Raw genomic sequence first — 24127 nt, forward strand, 5'->3', positions numbered from 1 at the left:
GGAAGTTGTTTCTATAAGTATTTGTATGGAGTGTAGCCATGTATGGAAGTGAAATGTGGACAGTAAATAGTTTAGACAAGAAGAGAATAGAAGCTTTCGAAATGTGGTGCTACAGAAGAATGCTGAAGATTAGATGGGTAGATCACATAACTAATGAGGAGGTATTGAATAAAATTGGGGAGAAGAGGAGTTTGTGGCACAACCTGACTAGAAGAAGGGATCGGTTGGTAGGACATGTTCTGAGGCATCAAGGGATCACCAGTTTAGTACTGGAGGGCAGTGTGGAGGGTAAAAGTCGTAGAGGGAGACCAAGAGATGAGTACACTAAGCAGATTCAGAAGGATGTGGGCTGCAGTAGGTACTGGGAGATGAAGAAGCTTGCACAGGATAGAGTAGCATGGAGAGCTGCATCAAACCAGTCTCAGGACCGAAGACAACAACAACAACAACAACAACAACAACAACAACAGTGCACAGCTCTGCTGTACGGGTTAATGAACATGCCATCCTTTTGTGTAAAATATTCTGGAGCTAAAATATATCCTCATTCAGGTCTGCGAGTGGGGACTATTCAGCAGGAGATCGTAATCAACGGGGGGCGGGGCTTGGCATTTTGCTGGAGGGCGTATGGCATGTTAGGTTCCATAATTGGGTATGGAAGCTTAAAAATTTAAAAGGGAAATGGATAGGTTTAAGTTAGATATAGTGAGAGTTAAGTGAAGAGTGATGGGAGAAACAAGTGTGCTTTTGGTCAGGTAAGTACAGTGTTATCAAAATAAATTCAAATAGGGGTAATGCAGCAGTTGGCCTAGTAATGAACAAGAAAACAGGAATGGAGGTAAGCTACTCTGAACAGCTCAGTGATTGTATTATTTTAGTCAAGACAGACATGAGGTTGAGAAGGAGATGGGGCCTGGGTAAAATGAAAGAATCAAATATTTTGAGAATTTCAGAAAGAGCATTAGGTAATGCTGAAATGAAGGACAGGAAAGGAATACAACAGAAGATAATTGGGAAGCTCTGAGAGATGGAATAGGTAAGGCAGCAGAGGACTGCATAGGTAAAAAATGAAGTCCTAGTGAGATCTTTGCATAACATAGGAGATAGTGAATTAACAATGTAAAATCTGGGTTGTTGAGATACGGAATTCAACTGGTGAAAAGACAAAATATAATAATGCAGGAAAAGAATCAGACAACAGAAAATTCAGATGCCTAAGAAATATGACTGATGGAAAATACAAAATGGCTAAGCGGGAATGGCTAGAAGACAAACACAAGGCTGTAGTTATGTATATGACAACGGGAAAAGGATATGTCACCTACAGGAAAATTAAAGAGACCTTTGGAGAAAAGAGAAGTAGCTGCATTAATATTTAGTGGCCAGATGGCAAGCCAGTAACAACCAAAGAAGGGTGGAGGGTGGAACGAATAAAGGGTCCGTAAAGGGAAACAAACTTGAGGACAATATTATAGAGGGATGAGAAAGTAGGTGAAGATGAGATGGCAGATATGATACTGTGAGAAGAATTTGAAATAGCAATGAAACATCGAAATTGAAATAAGGCCCCTTGAGTAGAAAACATTCACTCAGAATTACTGAGATCCTTGGCAGAGCCAGCCACTACAAAACTATTACACCTGGTGTTAGAGATGGGGGATCCGCTCCTGAACTGATTCATAGAGTTGAATCTTTCAAAGGAGTGAACAATCAGTGATTCAGAAAAAAAGAACGGTAGTTCCAAACGTTTCCCATGGCAGAGAGAGAGAGAGAGAGAGAGAGAGAGAGAGAGAGAGAGAGAGAGAGAGAGAGAGAGGGAGACGGAGCATATCAGCGGCGCCTCTGCTGGTCAGAGCACAGTGCACGCCACACAACACAGCCGGCGCCGGCCTCTGCCCTGCTTCTGCCTTGGCTGCCTGCATTGTGCAGTGCCCCATTGGATTTTGTGTTTCACATATGCCATGCCGTTTCTGTGCGTCCTCTGCCGCGTGCAGTGTCTGGCGCAGCTTAACTTAGCATCGCACTCTGTCGGCGATCGTTTCAGTCGCACGTCCTGCCCTCTGGGCAGCCGATGCGAGCAACAGGACAGAGAGCCTCCTAGCGGAGAACATAAGAACTACTTGCAACAACCTGCTTGCAAGAGAACGGACGATTTGTCTCGGAGCGGGTGACTGGTGGCTGTTCACCGCTCCCCCCACCCTCGGAACTCGCCAGCTCAACGCTCACCGCACCGTTCTCGACTCCAGTCAGAGCATTGAGCAAAGCAACTCAGGCGTCACTCTGGTCTCTGTGGTCTTAGCTCACGCAGTAATACAGCTCGCGGCTCGACCTGCTTGACTCAGCGCCTCTGCATCGGAGTTCGTCTCTACTGGATATTGTTCTTCGTAGTAATACCGCTATATATATTACATTATTATGTTATGTATACATCATTTGTTTTTATTTTATTTTTATTTGTTTAAACTGATCAGATTAGGTTCCTGACTACTCCTCTTACTATAGGATTTTTATTATGGACACTCGAATTTACGCTTTAATTACGAGCGAACCGATAAACGTATCGCAAAACGTGATACACCAATATTTTCCTTGTTTTATTCTGCATAAGGCTATATGCAGCACTTTAGTCTTACAGTCAAATTTATATATTTTTTCCCTTATTCTGGTACGGATTTTACAATTTTAGGCGTCTTCGGAAGGAAACGTTCACTTTAAAAATTCATGGCTTGCGATGTATTTGTACGAGGTTAATGAAATTTTAATACATTGTAGCCAAATATATTGTTAATGTAAATCTCAAGTTACAACATTTTCCGATCACCCAAAAAACCACAATAGTGCAAAATAAATCAATAATCAAAAACTTTGTCATATCGTGGAAACTTCAATAAACAATACAAAATTCTTACTCATTATCTGTGTTACTTCAAAATAGGATCAAATAAGATCAAAATACAGGTATAGTACCGGAATAAACCAAGTTTAAAGGGCAATGTGCCTTCCATTATTTTCTATTGTGAATGAGTGGTGAGTCATGAAAAAGAGCTAGTTCATTTCAGGGAGTGAACAGTTCTGATCCGATCTCTGAAAAGAACAGTTTTGCCCATCTCTACCTGGTGTGCAAGAGATATGAGATGGGACACGTACCCTCAGACTTCAGGAAGAATGTAATGATTTCAGTTCCAAAGACAATAAATGATTAACTAGTGTGAATACTATTGACTCATAAGTTAACCATGGTTGAAATATTGACACATATTATTCACAGAAGAACAGAAAAACCTGTGAAGCCTACCTCAGGGAAGATCAATTTGGGGTCTGAAGAGATATTGGAACACATGAAGCATTACTGACTCTACATCTTATATTAGATGATAGATTGAAGAAAGCCAAATATAAATTTATAGCATTTGCAGATTCAAAGAAACCTTTTGGCAGTGCTGACTGGACTACATTGTTTCAAATTTTGAAGGTGATGAGGATAAAATACAGGGAGCAAAAGGTTATTTATAACTTGTACAGAAACTGGACCACAGTTACAAGAGCAGGAGATGGATGTGGCAGTTGTGAAGGGAGTGGAAAAGGTTGTAATCTATCCCCTACATTATTCAATCTGCATACTGAGCGAGCAGTAATGGAAGTCAAGGAGGAACGTAGGATGGGGACTAAAGTTCTGGGAAGAGAAAAATCCAAGAGGTTTGCTGACAACACTGTAGGCCTAGTTCTGTCTGAGACTGAAAGGACTTGGAAGAGCATTTTAACAGAATAGATAGTATCTTGAAAAGAAATTATAAGACAAACATCAACAAAAGTAAAACAAAGGTTAATGGAATTTAGTCAAATTAAATTAGGTGATTCTGAAGAAATTAAATTAGGAATAGACACACTAAAAGTAATAGATCATTTTATCTATTTGAGCAGCAAAATAACTGATGATGGCTGAAGGACATACAGATTGGAAAAAAAAGCATTTTATGAGAAAGAGAAATCTGTTAATATCTAACATAATTTTAAACGTTACAAAGCCTTTTCTAGAGGACTGAAGTGTAGCCTGGTACAGAATAGAGAACAGATAAGTGGACAATAAGCAGTTCAGACAAGAAGAGAACAGAAGAGGCTTGCACAGGATACACCAATGTTGAGTGCTGCAATAAACCAGTCTCAGACTGAAGATTGCAATGCAACAATACACAGTGTTTCATGACCCAAAAAAAGTTCACATTTCTTATTTGTTGTGGTCAAGCGAGTAGGGTCTCTGTATACAAGATGCAATTTAGTGAGTATAGTAGCCTACTGTATTTATTGGGAGATCAGACTACTACAATTTAGAAAATATTCACTGAGAAAATAGCACTCAGTTTGGATCCTGCTGCCTGGAATTTCTTTATTCCTCTTTAATTACAGTTCAGGATGGTTCACAATGATTTTTGAGTGTTTTTTAAATAACATAAAACCTGTCTCATAATTTATTTTATACAAGCAGTTTCAGATTCACCTGTAGGCCTATAGTGTTACAAAAGTGATAATTCTGTACGATGTCACATGAAATAATACGGTACTGTTAAACACAGGATTTACAATAGTAAATCTGTCGCACAGGAACAAACTGAGAGCTGTTGCAGCAATTTCAGGCAACACAGTATGACGAGAGTGTTAAATGCAGTAGTCTATGGTTACTACCCAGTGAAGTAAAGATGCTCATGGTCTGCTCCTTTTGTAAGCTTATTAGGGTAATAGCATTTAATTATATGTTACAATTCATTCAATTATCATTATAGCCTATCGTGTTCACAATGTCACAGTGACGAACCTTTATCAATAAATGGAAGCATAAATTATTAACAGATGTTTGAAGATTATGAATAATAATCTTTATTTTTGTCCCGTTTATCAATAATCTTTAGTCTTGTCTCACTTATAAGACAGCACATAAAAAATGACAACTGGAAGGAGTGTCAGCTACATTAAGAACAGCTGCTACTTTGACATTAAAGATGATGATATTTATTTACTACTAGTCTTGCTTAATAGTTACAAGAAAAAGATGATGATAAAAGTATCATGTATATTGCACTATCTATAAATTTACCTTCACCCAAAAGGGAATTTGTATCTCCGTAATTATTCACTTCAAACACGTTAGTATTATGCATATTTACGGCCTACAATCTACATCAGAATACGGCTAAGTCGTGCGAAATTCCTTTTGCCGATTTTTTTTGAAGTATAATAGTGCATTTAGTGATGTAGTACAACTTGTACAGTATTCTCGATACCGCAAGAATGGAGAAAATGTCACTAAGAAATCTCAAGTGGTTTATTTCTTAAACCATGCCTTAGCTACAGAGCGTGTCGACTTCGTAAATTTTCAAGACTTGCGCTTTCAAGACAACTTTACACTTTTCGTTACCATATACTTTAATCAGGAAGTGACAGTGATTGCTTGCAATAACAGCACTACCAACATGTTACATAAACAAGTTTCTTTCTTTCATTCTTCGTATCGTTTTCACTTTTAACGTCAAATCTAGAGAAACCGCATATGCTCCTCGAATCAGAATAACGGTCGTACTATCGTACATGATGTAAATTAGTTAATTTTAATGTGTCCTGGTAGCCTCCTGATGTTAAAGCGGACCCTTCCTTTTCACTTATCATTAGTATAGATTGCTCCTTTGAATTGCATAAAGTTGGTTCGTTAAGGAACTGGATTTTACTCTAAATTGTTTTCGATTAGTGAATTAATTTATCGTACAACTAAGGTTTGTATTATATTTTACGAGTTTGCAAATTACTTTTCGAGCAACCTGAATAGTTTTCTTAGCCGAAGAAACAGGTGGGAAGATTTTTCTCCTCAGACAGTAAACATCTTGTAGTCAGTGTTATGGCGTCTAGGGAGGGAGTGTATTTTTACCGAGGCTCACAACAAATACCACTTCAGAATTAACCTGTTTCGAAATATACTTGCCTGCCACAAATGATGATGACTGTTTTGTTTTATCGCTTTTACAGAATCATTTGGAAGCTATATACCAGGACGTCATGTCTGGCCCAGCATTCAACCGTGTTATGAAAGAGGTAGGCATCAATGTCTCCTACACTGTTGTTTGTGACATATTAACGAAGTTCAGCAACACCCTCGCGGTGAACTCAGTTTTCAATTTATTCACTGCACGGTACCAGATACGGCTATGCAAAGATATTTAGATTACGAAGCCCTGCACAGCTGCTGTCACAAATGACAGTGTTTGTTTTTTTTGCCCATGTCCTTTAATAAGTTTGACACATGAGAGACGAGTAATTATTTGCGGCAAACTAATATGGATTCAGCGCGTCACTCGCAAACGATTGAAAATCATTAAAATATGATTTTAATTTAAGTTTTATGTGATTATTTCTGTAAAAGTGACCACAAGAAGAAGATATGAAGACCTTATTGTGAAGGGATTTTCTCATATATTTTGACTCAGATAATAACAATTAGCAAGAACGGTTAAGAAAATACGAAGTATGACACTTAACATGTGTGTTTTAGAAGAGGATACCACAAGTGAATATTTTGGAGTGGATGGGCTCAAATATTTTTTTATTCACATTTTTTTTCTTCAGACTGTAATTGTACATGGAAACGCAGAGTCTGCCATGGGCAAACTGGAAAGAGTAAAGTTAACAGCAATATAGAAGTTTTACAAACAGTTGTTCTCTCCAGTATATTTGTTTTTGGCAGGTTATGCCCATGTGTTAGTGAACTGCAGTACCATTCCATATCCATTGTTATTAATTTATAATTTCATTTCCACTTTTATCAACAACTGCACAAAGCATGCCCAATGTATTATATAGACAGAAAACACTGCATGATAAACAAATCTGCACGGTTCAAATATCAGCATTAATTTGCCTGTGTGTGTTAAATTCCATTTACAATTGCTGGGAAAAGAAGTGAAAAATTGGTGACATGGGGGCCGTAAGATAGCACAAGCTGAAACGTAAGAAATCATCAGCCACACCTTCCCTGACATCTGATAAACACTACTTCTTAATTTTGTATTTGTTGTAATTCCTGAATATCCAGTTTTGTGTGAATTGGTACATTGAGTATGTAACTTCAGTTGGATAATTAGTTGAAGCACAAATTTTAAGTATATACGTACGTTTTATTTTATTTAGACCTCAGGAACATAATAGAATTCATTGTTTTGGTGAATTTCCTTTTTCTCCGATTGTAAAATTATAGTTTATCTTGCCTGAGGGATTCTCATAACTCTCAACTGTATTATTACATAGTCTTCAGATTCGTTTCATATATAGAATTCAGATAGTTCATTGCATACATGCTTCCTAACAGCCTGTAATTTACATATTATAACATTTCTCTCAACAATGTTCTGTGAGGTCTGATAGCAATATGTAAGCAGGTATCCTTGAAATATTTATTCAGTAATGGAAATTTTGGGATATAACACAGACAAGCTGGAGGGCAGACCACCGTCCAACTTAAAGACAAAGGTTTCGGCAAAGGATGGGAGCAAAGCAACAAAATTTATTAATTTGGCAGTAATATCTTCTATTTAGTATGCTACTTCATCATTTCACTGAGGAAGGTGGTGCATTACTTAAGGTTGTGATTCAAATTTGGAAGGAATAGGCAACCTGATTTATTTTTTCTTTTTAGTATTTTTAGATCTTGGAATAATGTCAGTATAGTTTACTGTATACAAACAAAATACTACCTGAGGTGGTGCAGTGTTAAGAGACTGGACTTATGTTTGGCAGATGCAGGGTTCTAACTCCCATCAGTCCTTAACCACTGTAAGCCACTTGTCCTGCGTAATCGTATGTGTGTTTATAAATATTCTGTAATGCCTTGAGCATGACCTAAACTGATGTGTAGACTGGTCAAAGCAAAACAAAAATTAATTAATTACAATTAGGGTGGTGTAATTTATATGTCATATATAAATTTAAACTCTGCTGCTAAATTAAATGTCAAACTCAGCTAGTTAAGTTTATGAATTGGATGTAAGTTTCGAAGTTGTACAAATCATTACTTATGGTTTCCTGTAAGACTTGTTATAAACATTGCATTTTGGGTAAACTATTTTTTTCTCAGAAACTGTGTGCTCTGTAATGCTGCTAAATTGTGATTCCTCCTTGTCCAGTGTCAGGGCATTGCTACAATTTAGCAGCATTAAGGAGTGCATATTGCTTCAAAAAAGAAAGATTTTTTTATGAAATTTAGTTTCGTCAGCCATAAGGAATAATTTCCTCTATGTAGCGGTAAGTGATGATGACCATACATCTGAAACCAGTTGCTGTAGTATTAATTAGTTATAACTAAGGAAGTGGTAGCATATTATATTGCTGTAAATCAGAATATTTCAATAGTCATGGATAGCAACTCGTATTTATAAATGTATGTGCAATGATGGTGACTACTGCATTCAGATTCCTGCATTTCTTTCCCTCACTTTGACTCATGCCTCCTATTTCATCATGTACATGATGTGACTTTCGCTATTTTCCACTGGGGTGAACTTGCTGGCGCCACCATACTATTCTGTTTCAGGACTTTCTCTTTAATCTTACCTGCAAGCTCAGTCTTGTTTATGTTTCTGCCAACCATTCAAAGCTTGGATTATGTGGTTAATCCTTTTATTCTTTCTACTATTTCTGTTTCACTGGCACGTTTGAGTACTGTATTAATATAACAGTACACTATATTCAAATGAGAGAGCAACAGGACAAGGAACACTAGGAGTCTGAATGAAGGTAATAACATTAACTGTCAACATACTCTGAAATTTAACAGTGAATTTAACTGAGTGGGATCAGGTAAGTACCATGTCTACCATGAATATAACAAGTAGGATTTTATGTGGTGTGTACTTATCACCTCAGTTTCCACCTCTGTAGCTGAGCGGTCAGTGTCTAAGGGGCCCAGGTTCGATTCCCGGCTAGTGCGAGGGTTCAGTTAATTTATTAATTACCTTATTGCTTGTCTTCAGCTCTGAGATGTCTGCGAACCCCCAACTTGTTGATAATTCTTCTTATTTTCAGTATATTTATTGTGCATGATGAAGTGCAACTGTGATTTAAATTGTCTATTTATCTGGGTATAAATATGCAACCATTTGATTTTTTGGATTTCAGATACAATCTATTGCACTGTCAACTAGTTTTTGAGCCACTTCAAGCATACCATCAGTTGGAAATGTTACAGGAACATTATGTCGTAGACAAAGTGTAGCAAGATACTGTGATGATGGGTCTGGTGAAATTGATGGAAATTTAGTAATCGGCAATGAAATGTTTATGGAACAGAAATGCTGTTACATTTCATAAATGTTTTGTTATCAATTATTAAATTTAGGTCATTTTTTCCAGCCCCATTTACCACAGTGTCTAGCTACAATGGGTCTACGATATAATGTTCCTGTAACACGGCTGCAGTGGCTTAAAATCTCGTTAATGGTACACTGTATCATATTTAAAACACAGAAAAGTGACTGCTTGGATATTTATACCCAGAGAGATTGCCAGTTCTTCTCACGTCTGTAGAAGAACTCACCTTCTGCCAGAACCAGAACTCATCAACTTTGATTTATGGGAAGGCTTCTGTTGTTGCCTTTAATTACAAAATGTGGCCGGAGGTTAATCATCTAGTTACAGCTCATTTTGAACAAACTCCAAACTTTCCCCCTCCCAAAATGGAATGTCAGTACATGTACATTATTGTTATAATCTTCTAGTTGTTGGTATTCTTTGATCCCATGGGTCTCGCGACAGATTCTTTGCTACCTCCAATTACTTTGCAAAGGATGCCAAGCACAACCTTAACGTTCTTGGGACAGCATTGGGCCAATGCGGAATACCTCAGTCATATAATAGAACATATGAAACAAGACTTGCTCCTTAATAAATCCTCTTACACAGTAATAACACTTTTAAGTTCTGGACGACTTTTCTCAATAAACAAATGAACAAATCGTCTGGTAATAAAGCTAGTTCACTTATATCTAAAACTAGCTGTAAGTGGCCATGATTTCCTGTGGCTCAGTATGCTTAAATGGAAAAGTAAGAAATTGCCTATATTAGACATCAACATAAGTCAAAATTTCAAATCAATCAGTCAAGAACATTTGGAGCTTAATGATTTTGAACAAACCGATATTTATATTTTTATAAAGACACCCATTTTGTTGTATATCTACCAGATGGCATTCCAGTAGGTACATAAAAACACTTTGGTATTCGAATACAATATTGTGTCAAAATTTCAGAGCAATCAATGAAGAACTTGGTGGTTTGAGATTTTGAAGAAACAAACTGTAGATATTCCTAATAGCAAATCTCTGAAAGTTTTTGACCAAATGCTTTGAGATTTTGACACAAAATGGCATTGACATTACGCATTTTTATATACTTATTTTTTAATATATGTCGTATATAATTTCGTATGAGTTTAATATTAGGGACATGTTGTTACAGAAAAATCTCAAAAAGTTATAAAAAATAGGTACCTAAATACACGCCAGTATTAGAATGCAGTGTTGTCAAAATTTCAAGGCAATTGGTGAAGAACTTTCAGAGATACATATTATTAAACAAACAAACATTTACATTTTTATTTATATAGATTAGTACAAGAGTTCATCCTCAGTTAACAAAATCATTTATTTCACAGAACTTTGGCGACAAAACATATGGAAAATCCCATACCCTCACACTGAGTCAGATTTTTCTCTGCTAAGGGACTGGGTATTGTGTTGTCTTCATCATCATCATTTCATTCTCATCAACATGCAAGTTGCCGAAGTGGTGTCAACTAAAAAGTTTTGCACAAGGTGGCTGGACTCCCTGCAGGTGGCGCTCTTGGAGTAGCCTTATGCATTATCATTATCTCCTCAGTTTGCTGTGAAGGAACCCATAATCCTATGTGTGTGTGTATATACATGCTCAAAACTACACTTATTAGTATCCTATAAAAATGGACTTAACAACTCAGTACATTCTTGGACTGGAACCCACTCCAATTTCGTTATGACAGTCCAAAAGTTTGCTTCATCCTCTCTCTGACAACTGCCATTTACAATCTTCCAATCATCTACTGCACCAAACAGTGATGGGAACAGATTCTGCCTACTTCATGCATTCTCTATAGTATTACAGGTTTCTTTTGAAGGGCCACAGCCAGGTCCGTTTCAGTCTTGCTACTGAGCTTCTGTCGTGGCCCTGTCATCAGAAAGATTTTAACTCTAACCTTTCTCCTAGAATGAATTTTCACTGCGCAGTGGAGTGTGCACTTATTTGAAATTTCCTGGCAAATTATAACTGCATGCTGCACCAGAACTTGAACCTTGAACCTAGAGTATACTCCACTGTAGAGTGAAAATTTATTCTTGAAATAAAATTGTAGACTCTGGTCAGACCATTTCTCTGCAATATTCTTATTCCATGAGTGCTTTTCATGCAAGATGTGCAGAAGAACTTGTGTTGTTTTGGACAATAAGAAAAGAATTATTTGTGGAAGTGAAGCTGTAGGGTTGGATATCTCAGTCATTAGAACACTTGCCCACAAAATACAAAGGTTCCAGTTTTGAGACGTGGTCCGGCATATGGTTTTAACATACCACAAAATTATTTTTCCCATTGAACTACGTTGGTATTGCACAGTACAAACAGTTTCCTACAATTTCATAAACCACTCCACACAAAGAAATATCTGTGATTCCTTCTGAATGCTTGTTGGTGCAGATTCTTCTGGAAAACCTGAAATTCTCAGGGAATTACATTTTACTTGGAAATATCAGGAAAATCTCAGAGTTTCAGGAATTTCATAAAATCCCAGGGATTTCTTTGTTTTAATCTGTCATTAGAATTGAATTTTATTGAGTTTTATAAATCACAAATATTAAGATACTTGATATTTCAAAGTGTGTTAATTATGTGAATGTTATTCTATGTAAATTATTGTTGTCTGAAAACTATGGCCTAACTCCATTCCCCCTCTTCCGCTAAATGTTAATTTACCATGGATCTTGTATGACACCATCTTGCTCCAGATACCTGAAATTCTCAGGGAAACCACTTTGTGCCAGGTTAAACTTTTTGTAATATATAATTTCAGTGGTCTTGTCATCAGGTGTTAATTCTGTCTGGTAAAAATGACACATTCTTCAGCTGATGAACAGATACCATTGTATGAGCATTTATTTGTTCATCATATTTTGTAGGTCCCATCACGAAACAGACACTATAATTATCTTGATCAGAATGAAATAATATGGTCATGTTTGAATAGCACCACAGAAATTCAGTCAGTGCATTGTGGACTAATAAACCTTGGTTTTGTACTCACCAAGTCCGTATGATGAGTGTTGCAGAGGGTCCGTAATTTATTGGTATCATTTTAGTTCCGTCCTCTTCCATTAGGGGATGGTGCACCACCATGAAAGCTTCTGTTTCTTTAATGTTACCATTATAGTCAGTACATGGTGCTGTGTGGAAGGAAGTAATGTATTGTATGTACATGCTTGATTTATCTTTCAGTTGTAAGAATAATTCTTTTGTGTGTTGCACAACTTCTTCCATGTAGCATCTTCCAAGGGAGATTTTTGAGCACATATCTGATGCTTTTGCGCTCAGTAAACAAACTCGTGATGAATTTCTTAACTCTTCTGTGAAATTTGTCCCTTTCTTACAGCTATCCAACTTGATAATGGTCTCAGACTAATGGACAGTAATAAAGAACTGGATGGACAAGAATTTTGTAAGTGATGTTTTTGAATGAATTACCCTTGCTTACCATTCTTACAATGAGTCTCAGTGTGCTGTATGCTTTGCTCATGGTTAGATATGCATAGTCATTCCACCTTAAATTTCTCTGGATGGCAGTTGTAACTTAGACGAGTAATAAGTGAGTGCTTTGTGATAGCATAACAGAGTAATATTTGATTCTTTCCATCCCTCACTATTTTGAATAATGCCTAAATGTCTAGTGGATGCCCAACAATAGTTGTGGAATTTATGCAAGAGATTCTGCACATATTTCTCACCTGTGTGAAATGTTTGCTTTTGGCTGCTAAGATAGTTAGAAATCTGTTTGTCGCTCTTGTTAAGTGAAAGTAATTTTTTTTTTCTTTCTTTTTTCTTCTCATTATTCCAGCCATAGTAATAACTAATTTTTCAGCAACCTTTTCATAACTTTGGCTTTCAGCTGCCTACTTTCTAGCTATTTTCCAGAATGAGTTCACAAAGGTAGTATTATTAAAAATTTGTTAAATACTTGACCCACTGCGAAAACTTCAAGATTCACATAGAGCTGACTTCCCACTTTATCAATAAAATATCTCAACACAAGAGATAAGACATTACATGGATTGCTAAGAAACTATTTATCATAGCATATTAGCATGTGGCATTTTTTTATTTTTAACTAGGTCTTTACACTTGTGACAAGTTTAATCCAAATTGCACAGCTCAGTTTCAATGGATGAACTATTTGCTCTTGTACTCTTCCAGAAAAAGTCCTGTGTGAAGTCTGACACAGAAGAAAGTGTATTTGTGTTTGCTGCTTTCAAGATAGAACTCATTTGAGTCCACATGTCAGAATTCTCTCTTTTTCGCTGTTCACAGTACTTGTGGTGGCATTTTTGTGTGAAGTTGGGTGAAGGTGCTACTGCCTTTCCATTCTAGTAGAATGTCTCAAGCTGCTTGTTAACTATTGCTGAGTTGACCAATTCATTCATTCGTTGTCTAAGGACTCTCATATAATAATTTTCAGGTGAGAGTATTATGTGTGTCATACAATTTCAAGTGCAGAGAGGCTAATACAGATGTAATGTCTGTGTTCTGACTCCATTTACCATGTTCCGTTACATCAAGTATTAATTACAATGCACATACAATAAAAATAAAAAGGATCACTCTTTGTAGGCACATAAAAGGTTGTTAAATATTTTCTACTACAATCTAACATGTGACATTTAGTTTCATTTTAAATACTGTGTATACTGTATGTACTTTCTCTGAGAAATACACTTTTAAGGACTTCAAAAAACTTGTATTCCATTTATTTCCTTAATTGAGATATGTAGCTCATTAAAAAACCTTTTGCCTGCTTCACCTGGAGCACTCATTGTCCGTTTGAGATTTCACTGGCTTGTGTAATACTTTCTCATTTCCTATTGTTGCATGGTCATGTACATCTTTATTAAGGAGGTGATTATTACTTGCTCTCACTGCCATGATGTTCTAATATACAGGGTGGAGAAAAATTGTCACGAAATTTTGATCCTGGATAGCTGATGCCAGTAGGGACCAAAACTAATAATGTTGTGTAGGTCGACAACGTACAATTTTTAAACTACAGAAACTCAGCGACATGCGCTCCAATTGGCCGCGGGATTGCCCTGGTGCCAGATGTTCTGGACAAGGCATGACTGTGGATGCTTGCTTGCCAGAGATTGTGATGTATCCAAGGGAGCTCGCACGCTTTTTGGTAACACACCAGCCTTCCACTTTGGGGGCCTGGCGCGAATCCTCCAGGGTCCCAACACATCCATTGTAATTGCATGATAAGACGTACTGGGAAGAAACCCGCCGGAAGCTGTTAGTTCGCGTACAGAAAGTCTTTTACAAATTGTGTCACCCTGAAAAGGGCCTTTTTTGTAAGAAGGACATTGTTTACTTAAAGCAGATGCTTAAACTGGTGACTCTCTGACATGACACAAGCTTGGTAATGTCAAATGGTGTTTTGCTGAACTCTTTCAAAGATTCCTGGCACTGCCCTAATGTGATTGACAGCATGTTGAATGCGATCTGTTAATTCCTTTTTGTTTCTGGGTGGTTATCGTCTGGGTGGATGAACTAGAACATTGAAGAATCCCCACAGGAAAAAGTTCGTTGGCTTGAGGTCTGGTGATCATGGTGCCATGTCCTGTGAGCACCTCTGCCAATTACCCAGCCATCAAAGAGTTAATTTAAATATCCGTGCACAGCACAACTGTTATGTGTGGGCACCCTATCATGCTGCAACCACATGCATACAGTTTCTTGCGAAAAGTGAAGGTAATTTGCCCCGGTAAGTCGAGGAGGTAGACAGACTGGCCCAATCAGATGGTCACCCACTATGCCTCTCCAAATGTTGAGCAAAAATCGTTCCTAGTGTCTGTGGACATACGTGACGAAAGGATTTCCCTGTGCCCAGTAATGAACGTTTCGAGCGTTGTAAAGGCCATCCTGATGGAAGGTGCACTCGTTGGTAAAGAACACAATGGCGGGGAAGTTGGGATCTTGTGCAACACGTCGCAGAAACCACCAGCAAAACCTTAGCCTGTGTTCATAGTCTGCCACAGGATTTACGTCTTGGACAGGGTGGAAACCAAATGGTTGCTGGCCGTCATCCCTCAAAACCTCCCAGATTAACTGATGAGTGACCCCCACATTGTGTCCAGCCACTCAAGTACATGTCGTAGGCGCTTCCTTGAAGCGCTCGAGAACAGTCTCTTCAAATGCAGCATCCTGTTGTGTTTGAGGTCTTCCAGCATCACCATGATTTCCTGCTAATGAGCCTGTTTTGCCAAGTCGCTGGTGAATTGCTGTAAACGTTTGTGGGACTGGATGGTGTCTTGCTGGGTACCGTTCCTCATACAACTGTCGAGCTTCATGAGCATTACCATCAGCTAGTCCATAAACAAAAATCATATCTCGTTGTTCTTCAAACGAATTCTGTGCTGCCATGCTTATGGTATGACTAATCGCAGGTGACGTGTGCATGTGCTCCGAAGCGAAACTTGCTTGTGAATGCTTCTGATGTGAGGTCTAGACAAACAGCAAGACCTATTCGACATATATGCATATCATGTTGGGGCAGTGACAGGGCGAGGGATGTTTGTATGTGAGAACTGACAGCCATAGCATTGCCTGTCAACTGACAAATGGCAACACGGCAATCCCATGGCCAATCGGAGCAGGTGGTGCCAAGTTTCCATAATTTAGAAATGGTGCATTGTTGAACTACACAATATTAGTAATTTTGGTTCCTAGTTGCATCAGCTATCCAAGATTAAAATTTTGTGACAAAATTTTTCTCCACCCGTATATGTGGTGAGTACACTGTCATAATATTGTGCTGTATCAAAGCTCGTCTACAGGACTGCCTGGGTTGTATTTTTGCTATTCATTGCACTGCTCTTTTCTGAATCACAAATATTCTTTTTAAGTAGCCAGCTTGTGCACTTTCCCACATATGAACTGAGTAGGACAGATGTGGCAACATTAGTCCACAGTACACTTCCATGAGAATTTGATCGTCCACAACTTTTGCACATGAGGAAGATCAGTGTGTTTATATTTTTACACAGCATATCTATTTGATCATGTCGTATCGCATGCTTATCCACAATAGTTCCTAAAATTTTTGTGCTACTTACTTCTTCAATTGCCACTCCATTTATTTTCATATTTACATTAGACATTTCCATGTGTTTGGTTTGAAATGTAACACACGTTGTTTTAGAATTGCTTATAAAAAATTTTGTTTTGAAGTAGATACTTATTTGCATTTTCAATATTCAGGACTACTTCCTTTTCAAACTTCTTCTTTGTCTCATCTGCACAGATAACATGTGTCTTCGGCATACATTGTAGGTTCCTATTATTGTCTGGGAAATCATTTAACATAGAGAATATAGCATTGATGTAGTTTGTCACAGCCTACGAACAAGGTCACCATGAAAAAACTGTTACAGTTTTATATGCTGTGATCAATAGTTCCTTAGATCATTGCTTGTAATTTCAAAATCTTTACATTTTTTTAACATTCCTGTGACGTATTATCATATATGGATCTATGGAACACATATTGAAACCTCAAATACAAATCAACTGCTGAGAATATAAAAGGCCTCATTATAATCTGCTCTGTTCTATGATGTTAAATCATTGCCACATTCTGTCAACACTGCGGAAATTAAGAAACATAAGTCACAGATAGATGTCATCAAGTGGCAGCCTATTAGCTTTAACTACTGTTCATAAAGGAAATTCTGAATTGCATTTGTTTATGTGTAGAGAAGTTTTATTCTTTTTTCTCTGTATTAAAATGATAACTTGTGTATTGTTGTAATTAAAAAAAAAGTATTATTGGTCAAAAGTTTGAGTGGAGTGAACATGAGACATCCTAGAAATTGCACAATAGATTGTTGTCCGAATTTTCATAGCCAAATGAAGAGTGGAAAACGGAGAAATGGGATAGGTGTCAAACTGACCAATGTGAGATCTAGTTTTGGGAGAAAAGGGATGTTTAATTGCTTGAAAGCAACGAGAGCAGTGAAAAACTAATGAGAATGTCTCTGCTTTCTCTTGATTTATAGTCTCGTAATAATAATAATAATAATAATAATAATAATAGCAATAATATTAAGATTAACATTAGAAAATTGATCGATATTTAAGTAAATTATATTTCATAATTTCTGAACGAAATTTGAAACATAAAAAAATGAAAAAAAGGTTAAATATTTTGTAACATGATTTCTTTAAAAGTAAGAAATGAAATAAATTAGAGAAATATCTTATGAGCCCTGAATGTTTCTCAAAATCATGTACAATAGCTGAGATGTTCATGTGTTAATGATATGAGGAGATCCACTGAGTGATAGTCCAAAAGACAAATACTGGTTAGTACTCTTTAAAATTCTAAAATACCAAGTTAAATGTTGAACTTTAAATTCTCAATAGGCACCTCATTTGTTGTACCTGATTTTGAGCATCATTCAATGATATGTTAAATTTTTCTCTAATCTCTTTTTATTTCTTACTTTTAGACAAATCATTTCACCGAGCATTTAAGCCTTTCTTCACTTTTTTGTTTACAAACAAGACACACATTGCTCACGTGCAAGATAATACACTACTGGCCATTAAAATTGCTACACCAAGAAGAAATGCAGATGATAAACGGGTATTCATTGGACAAATATATTATACTAGAACTGACATGTGATTACATTTTCATGCAATTTGGGTGCATAGATACTGAGAAATCAGTACCCAGAACAACCACCTCTGGCCATAATAATGGCCTTGATACGCCTGGGCATTGGGTGGCATGTACCGGTACAGCTGCCCATGCAGCTTCAACACGATACCACAGTTCATCAAGAGTAGTGACTGGCGTATTGTGATGAGGCAGTTGTTCGGCCACCATTGACCAGACATTTTCAATTGGTGAGAGATCTGGAGAATGTGCTGGCCAGGGCAGCAGTCAAACACTTTCTGTATCCAGAAAGGCCCGTACAGGACCTGCAACATGCGATTGTGCATTATCCTGCTGAAATGTAGGGTTTCATAGGGATCGAATGAAGGGTAGAGCCATGGGTCGTAACACATCTGAAATGTAACGTCCACTGTTCAAAGTGCCGTCAATGCGAACAAGAGGTGACTGAGACGTGTAACCAATGGCACCCCTTACCATCACGCCGGGTCATACACCAGTATGGTAATGACGAATACACACTTCCAATGTGCGTTCACCGCGATGTTGCCAAACACGGATGCGACTATCATGATGCTGTAAACAGAACCTGGATTCATCCGAAAAAATGACGTTTTACCATTCGTGCACCCAGGTTCATCGTTGAGTACACCATCGCAGGCGCTCCTGTCTGTGATGCAGCATCAAGGGTAACCGCAGCCATGGTCTCCAAGCTGATAGTCCATGCTGCAGCAAACGTCATCGAACTGTTCGTGCAGATGGTTGTTGTCTTGCAAACGTCCCCATCTGTTGACTCAGGGATGGAGATGTGGCTGCACGATCCGTTACAGCCATGCGGATAAGATTCCAGTCATCTCGACTGCTAGTGATATGAGGCTGTTGGGATCCAGCACAGCGTTCCGTATTACCCTCCTGAACCCACCGATTCCATATTCTGCTAGTAGTCATTGGATCTCAACCAATGTGAGCAGCAATGTCACGATATGATAAACTGCAATCGTGATAGGCTACAATCTGACCTTTAGCAAAGTTGGAAACGTGATGGTACGCATTTCTCTTCCTTACACGAGGCATCAACAACGTTTATCCAGGCAACGCCGGTCAACTGCTGTTTGTGTATGAGAAATCGGTTGGAAACCTTCCTCATGTCAGCATGTTGTAGGTGTTGCCTCCAGTGCCAACCTTGTGTGAATGCTCTGAAAAGCTAATCATTTGCATATCACAGCACCTTCTTCCTGTCGGTTAAATTTCGCGTCTGTAGCAATTTTAATGGCCAGTAGTGTATTTAAACAGATGAAATTTTATTAATGTGCAAGCAAAATGTGACAAATATTGCTAAATCACAAATTAAGCAAGTACTCAAATAGTAAATTACAACTTTACATACATGCTTGTCATCTCTCAGGTCCTTCTTGTTGTAAGTGTTGTTGTTGTTGTGGTCTTCAGTCCTGAGACTGGTTTGATGCAGCTCTCCATGCTACTCTATTCTGTGCAAGCTCCTTCATCTTCCAGTACCTACTGCAACCTACATCCTTCTGAATCTGCTTAGTGTATTCATCTCTTGGTCTCCCTCTACGATTTTTACCCTCCACGCTGCCCTCCAATGCTAAATTTGTGATCCCTTGATGCCTCAGGACATGTCCTACCAACCGATCCCTTCTTCTAGTCAGATTGTGCCACAAACTTCTACCCGACGGGGGGCCTTAGCCAGATGACATTTCATTTCCCCAACGCTATTCAATACCTCCTCATTAGTTACGTGATCTACCCACCTAATCTTCAACATTCTTCTGTAGCACCATCATTTCGAAAGCTTCTATCCTCTTCTTGTCCAAACTATTTATTGTCCAGTTTTCACTTCCATACATGGTTACACTCCATACAAATACTTTCAGAAACAACTTCCTGGCACTTAAATCAATACACGATGTTAACAAATTTCTCTTCTTCAGAAACGCTTTCCTTGCCATTGCCAGTCTACATTTTATATCCTCTCTACTTCGACTACCATCAATTATTTTGCTCCCCAAATAGCAAAATTCCTTTACTACTTTAAGTGTCTCATTTCCTAATCTAATTCCCTCAGCCTCACCCGACTTAATTAGACTACATTCCATTATCCTTGTTTTGCTTTTGTTGATGTTCATCTTATACCCTCCTTTCAAGACACTGTCCATTCCGTTCAACTGCTCTTCCAAGTCCTTTGCTGTTTCTGACAGAATTACAATGTCATCGGCAAACCTCAAAGTTTTTATTTCTTCTCCCTGGATTTTAATACCTACTCCAAATTTTTCTTTTGTTTCCATTACTGCTTGCTCAATATACAGTTTGAATAACATCAGGGAGAGGCTACAACCCTGTCTCACTCCCTTCCCAACCACTGCTTCCCTTTCATGCCCCTCGACTCTTATAACTGCCATCTGGTTTGTGTACAAATTGTAAATAGCCTTTCGCTCCCTGTATTTTACCCTTGCCACCTTTAGAATTTGAAAGAGAGTATTCCAGTCAAGATTGTCAAAAGCTTTCTCTAAGTCTACAAATGCTAGAAACGTAGGTTTGCCTTTCCTTAATCTTTCTTCTAAGATAAGTCTTAAGGTCAGTATTGCCTCACGTGTTCCAACATTTCTACGGAATCCAAACTGATCTTCTCCGAGGTCGGCTTCTACCAGTTTTTCCATTTGTCTGTAAATAATTCGCGTTACTATTTTGCAGCTGTGACTTATTAAACTGATAGTTCGGTAATTTTCACATCTGTCAACACCTGCTTTCTGTGGGATTGGAATTATTATATTGGAATTATTATATTGTAAGTATGATGGCTCAATCAAATATCCACTGATGAGGCTTGTTCATTATGGAATTACCTCAGTAGCTTTTAGAAACAGAACTGTCATCTTAGCACCATGGTATTAGCAATGAAATTTTGAGTTCAGAGAAATGTGAAGGAACTGGTAGTAATGTCTAATGAAAATATTTTGAGTTTTATCATAGTATTTTTTTTTCTCATGCTCCATCCTTTAGCCCACACATGGGCAACCTTTGATTACTTGCAGGCCTGATTCACTTACTTTTTTAAGCTCGTTGGCTGCTTCGTCATTTGATGCGACAGCACTGCTCCTAGCACAGAAGATCAGAGCTGTAGCTAGCATGACATCAATTTTTATGGGGTAGCCCATTGATATGAATGGTAACTCTTTTCTGATGTGCCATGCCAACAAATTATGCCTCAAACCACTCTTATTTGAGAGTATCTTCAATTTATGTTCACCCCATCTTCAGAGGGGGATTTATTTGTGCATCTCGATCATTGTTTTTTTATTTACCAATGTTTTACAATAGTTGTCTTAAAAATTTCCATTGCAAAATTCTGCAATGCCATTAGTAAAGAAACAATGTTTGCTACAAGTAAATAAATTTGAACTTCTGAAGATGAGTGCCGGGCATCTTGAAATGTCATCATGGAAAAATAAACACCCGTAATAGCAACTGGTTGCAACTGATTCATTATAAATTGCATTCAATTTTGACAGTTGAAGAATTTTAATATGTCCACAATGAGGAATAATTATTTATTAATGTGAATTGGAAAAAGGACAAGAAAAAGGCAGCAAGCTAGGCATTTGAAGTAGACAAGCAAATTGGCTGCAGGCATATCATTTGATTGCTTGAAATTTAGTGTGTTAATATCTGCAATCACTATCAGCAGTCATTTTTTAAATAGTTGTCCAAAAACACTTATGATAACTGATCATTTAGCCATGGGTAGTGTCTGTAACACTAAATTAATACAGTGCAAGTGCCCCCCCACCCCCTCCTCTCTCTCTCTCTCTCTCTCTCTCTCTCTCTCTCTCTCTCTCTCTCTCTCTCTCTCACCCCCCCTCCCTCCCTCCCTCCCTCCCCAATCAGGGCTGGGTCTCACCCTTTGGCCATGTTTGTTCAAGTAGGCAGCATATTCTAGAGCAGATGTCTCATGTGCCTGAGTATGGGATTATTTTACTCATTTCACATATTTTTGCATAATCCATTCCGCTCTATGGCGGGATGTGCTTCAGCTCCTACATCAGGGACATTAGGAGGTCTCATGTACCAAGCTATTGGGCCGTCATTGATCGTAACATTGCACGTCTTGTTGCGGCCTGCTCTCATTGTGCTATCTAATAGGTGGCACAGAGGGTGGTACTCTCTCCATGGCATACACTGCAATGTCCATATTGATACTGCGGGACTCTTCCTAAATTCTTACCGGTTGTTATTGTCAATGCTTTCACTAAGTTTCCGTGTACGTTACCTGCTACCTTTCGACATCAGCCGTGGCTGTGACTGAAGCCACCTCCAAAATTTTTTGTATTGAAATATTATCTTACACTCTTGTGATGGATAATGGCCAACTGTTTGTGTCTCCGGCCCTCCACAATTCTGCACCAGGCAGAGCATTCGCCACGTGACTGCTCCTCCTTTTCACTTCCAATCTAACAGCGAGCTGGAACATTTCGAGGTTCAAATAAAGAAGTATGTTGCAGACACCTCCGTGGACGATGCCCCGACTTCCTTGCTGGGAGATTGGTGTCTGGCTGAGATGCTTCATGGTCACCAGCGAAGTACCCTCCTGCATCTGTTCATGTTGCCCCACTGATGCCCAACATGGCATCGTCGTGGTTCACTCCTGGCTGCACAATTCAGGCTTGGTTGTTGACAGAAGAGGAATCTGGCCACAGTCCACAGCTGCTGAGGCCAATACCTTTGTATGTGCGAACCAGTGATGGAGTGGTGGCCCACCACCAAGACATCCTCAAGCGACGGTGAGGGCTTTGGCTCTGCCACCTCTGCCTCCGCCCTCAGCACCTCTGTCAGCCTTGCGAGGCATCCCTGTTGTCACAGCTGCCTCCTACTTTTTCTCTGAGGTCAAGCCTCCAGGTGCCTGCTACCAGGCCTCCCTGTGATGCTTCACTGCTATCAATGATTCCACCAACAGCTGTGCCAGCGACTTCGAGTCTTTGAAACTGTATCCCTGACCAAGCGACAGGCTTCTTCACCATCATTTAAACCATGACGTCGAGAGACTGGACATGGTGTTACTACCAACACCCTTGTCATTGGTCCTCCCTTATGGTACTTTGTGGTGGAGTGACTGCGATGTGTGTCCTCGGCTGTACCATTTCCAACCCTACTCATTGTTTTTGGACCAGAATCTCCTCCTGCAGCTGCTGTGATTGCCTGTGGCTTCTGATGCAAAGGCCAAAATGTTTCAACAGTTGCCCCAACACCCTTTCCCATAGGGGGTAGGGGTGCTATAACCTTGTACGTAATACTTTGATATGCACCATGGCACCAGGCCGCTGGCATGCTATACTTCGAATATTCTGCTGATGGCATCTGCATGAGCCAGCAACCAGAGACCGTCTTCTGTGGGCCAAATGACTTGTGCACACGCCATGGCATCCAGCGTGCCCTCTACCAGAGCCCTCCTCTTTGTGAGCACAGTGCAGCCAGCACTTGCTCTCATATTATGTTCATACTTATTGTCAGCAACTGCTTGTATAAGTACTATGATTGTTTATGTGTTCGTGGATATATTCTCAACTGTTGTTTGCTGGAAGAAAACTGAACTTTGGTTCATTGTGGCCATGCTGTTGTTTGTGTCTTGCACTACGATACAGTTGTATTCCAAAGTATTGGTGCACATGTTACATGTATTTGATAATACTCAAAATACACCACTCATGCACTTACCAGTAAGCAAACTTTTGACATAATTCTCAGAACTAAGCAGCTCAGTTCAGCTTGTTATACCCTTGGAAGCCTCTCTCATTGTTTTGGTATATAAACAAAAATGTTGGCTTATTTTGCATATTTTCACTCCATACTGCCTAAAGTAAACAAAGCAGTAAGAATATGGAGATTAGATCAGATTAGATTCAGTTCTTGTTCCATAGACCCAAAAATGAGATGATCCTCATTGGTGTGGGATGTGTTAGAAAGTATAACATAAAAGACATGGAATGTTTGAATATAATACTCACTTCCCTGCTCATTTTTCAGGAGATTGTCAACATTTGTGAGTACATTACAGAAAACCAGGAACTGCTAATATTTACAAAATTAACATACTGTCAGAATGACACATAG

General features: G+C 38.6%; 1 protein-coding gene across 5 annotated transcripts in view; it reads left to right on the top strand.

Moving 5' to 3' along the window:
- The first annotated feature begins 5448 nt into the window (after positions 1–5448).
- LOC126095716 (gastrula zinc finger protein XlCGF17.1-like) overlaps positions 5449–24127 on the top strand; it is an 83232-nt gene continuing 64553 nt past the window's right edge. The window contains exons 1-3 of one of the 5 annotated variants that reach the window (XM_049910469.1): positions 5605–5762; positions 6013–6078; positions 12707–12772. In XM_049910469.1, coding sequence (XP_049766426.1) covers positions 12758–12772 — 15 coding nt within the window. In that variant the 5' untranslated portion in view covers positions 5605–5762; positions 6013–6078; positions 12707–12757. Of the gene's footprint in view, positions 5566–5604; positions 5763–5784; positions 6079–12706; positions 12773–24127 lie in introns of those variants that run through there. The other 4 variants (XM_049910467.1, XM_049910466.1, XM_049910468.1 and 1 more) reach the window with 4 other exon arrangements.

The sequence above is a fragment of the Schistocerca cancellata genome, chromosome 8 (genome assembly GCF_023864275.1).
Source record: "Schistocerca cancellata isolate TAMUIC-IGC-003103 chromosome 8, iqSchCanc2.1, whole genome shotgun sequence".
Lineage (NCBI taxonomy): Eukaryota > Metazoa > Arthropoda > Insecta > Orthoptera > Acrididae > Schistocerca > Schistocerca cancellata.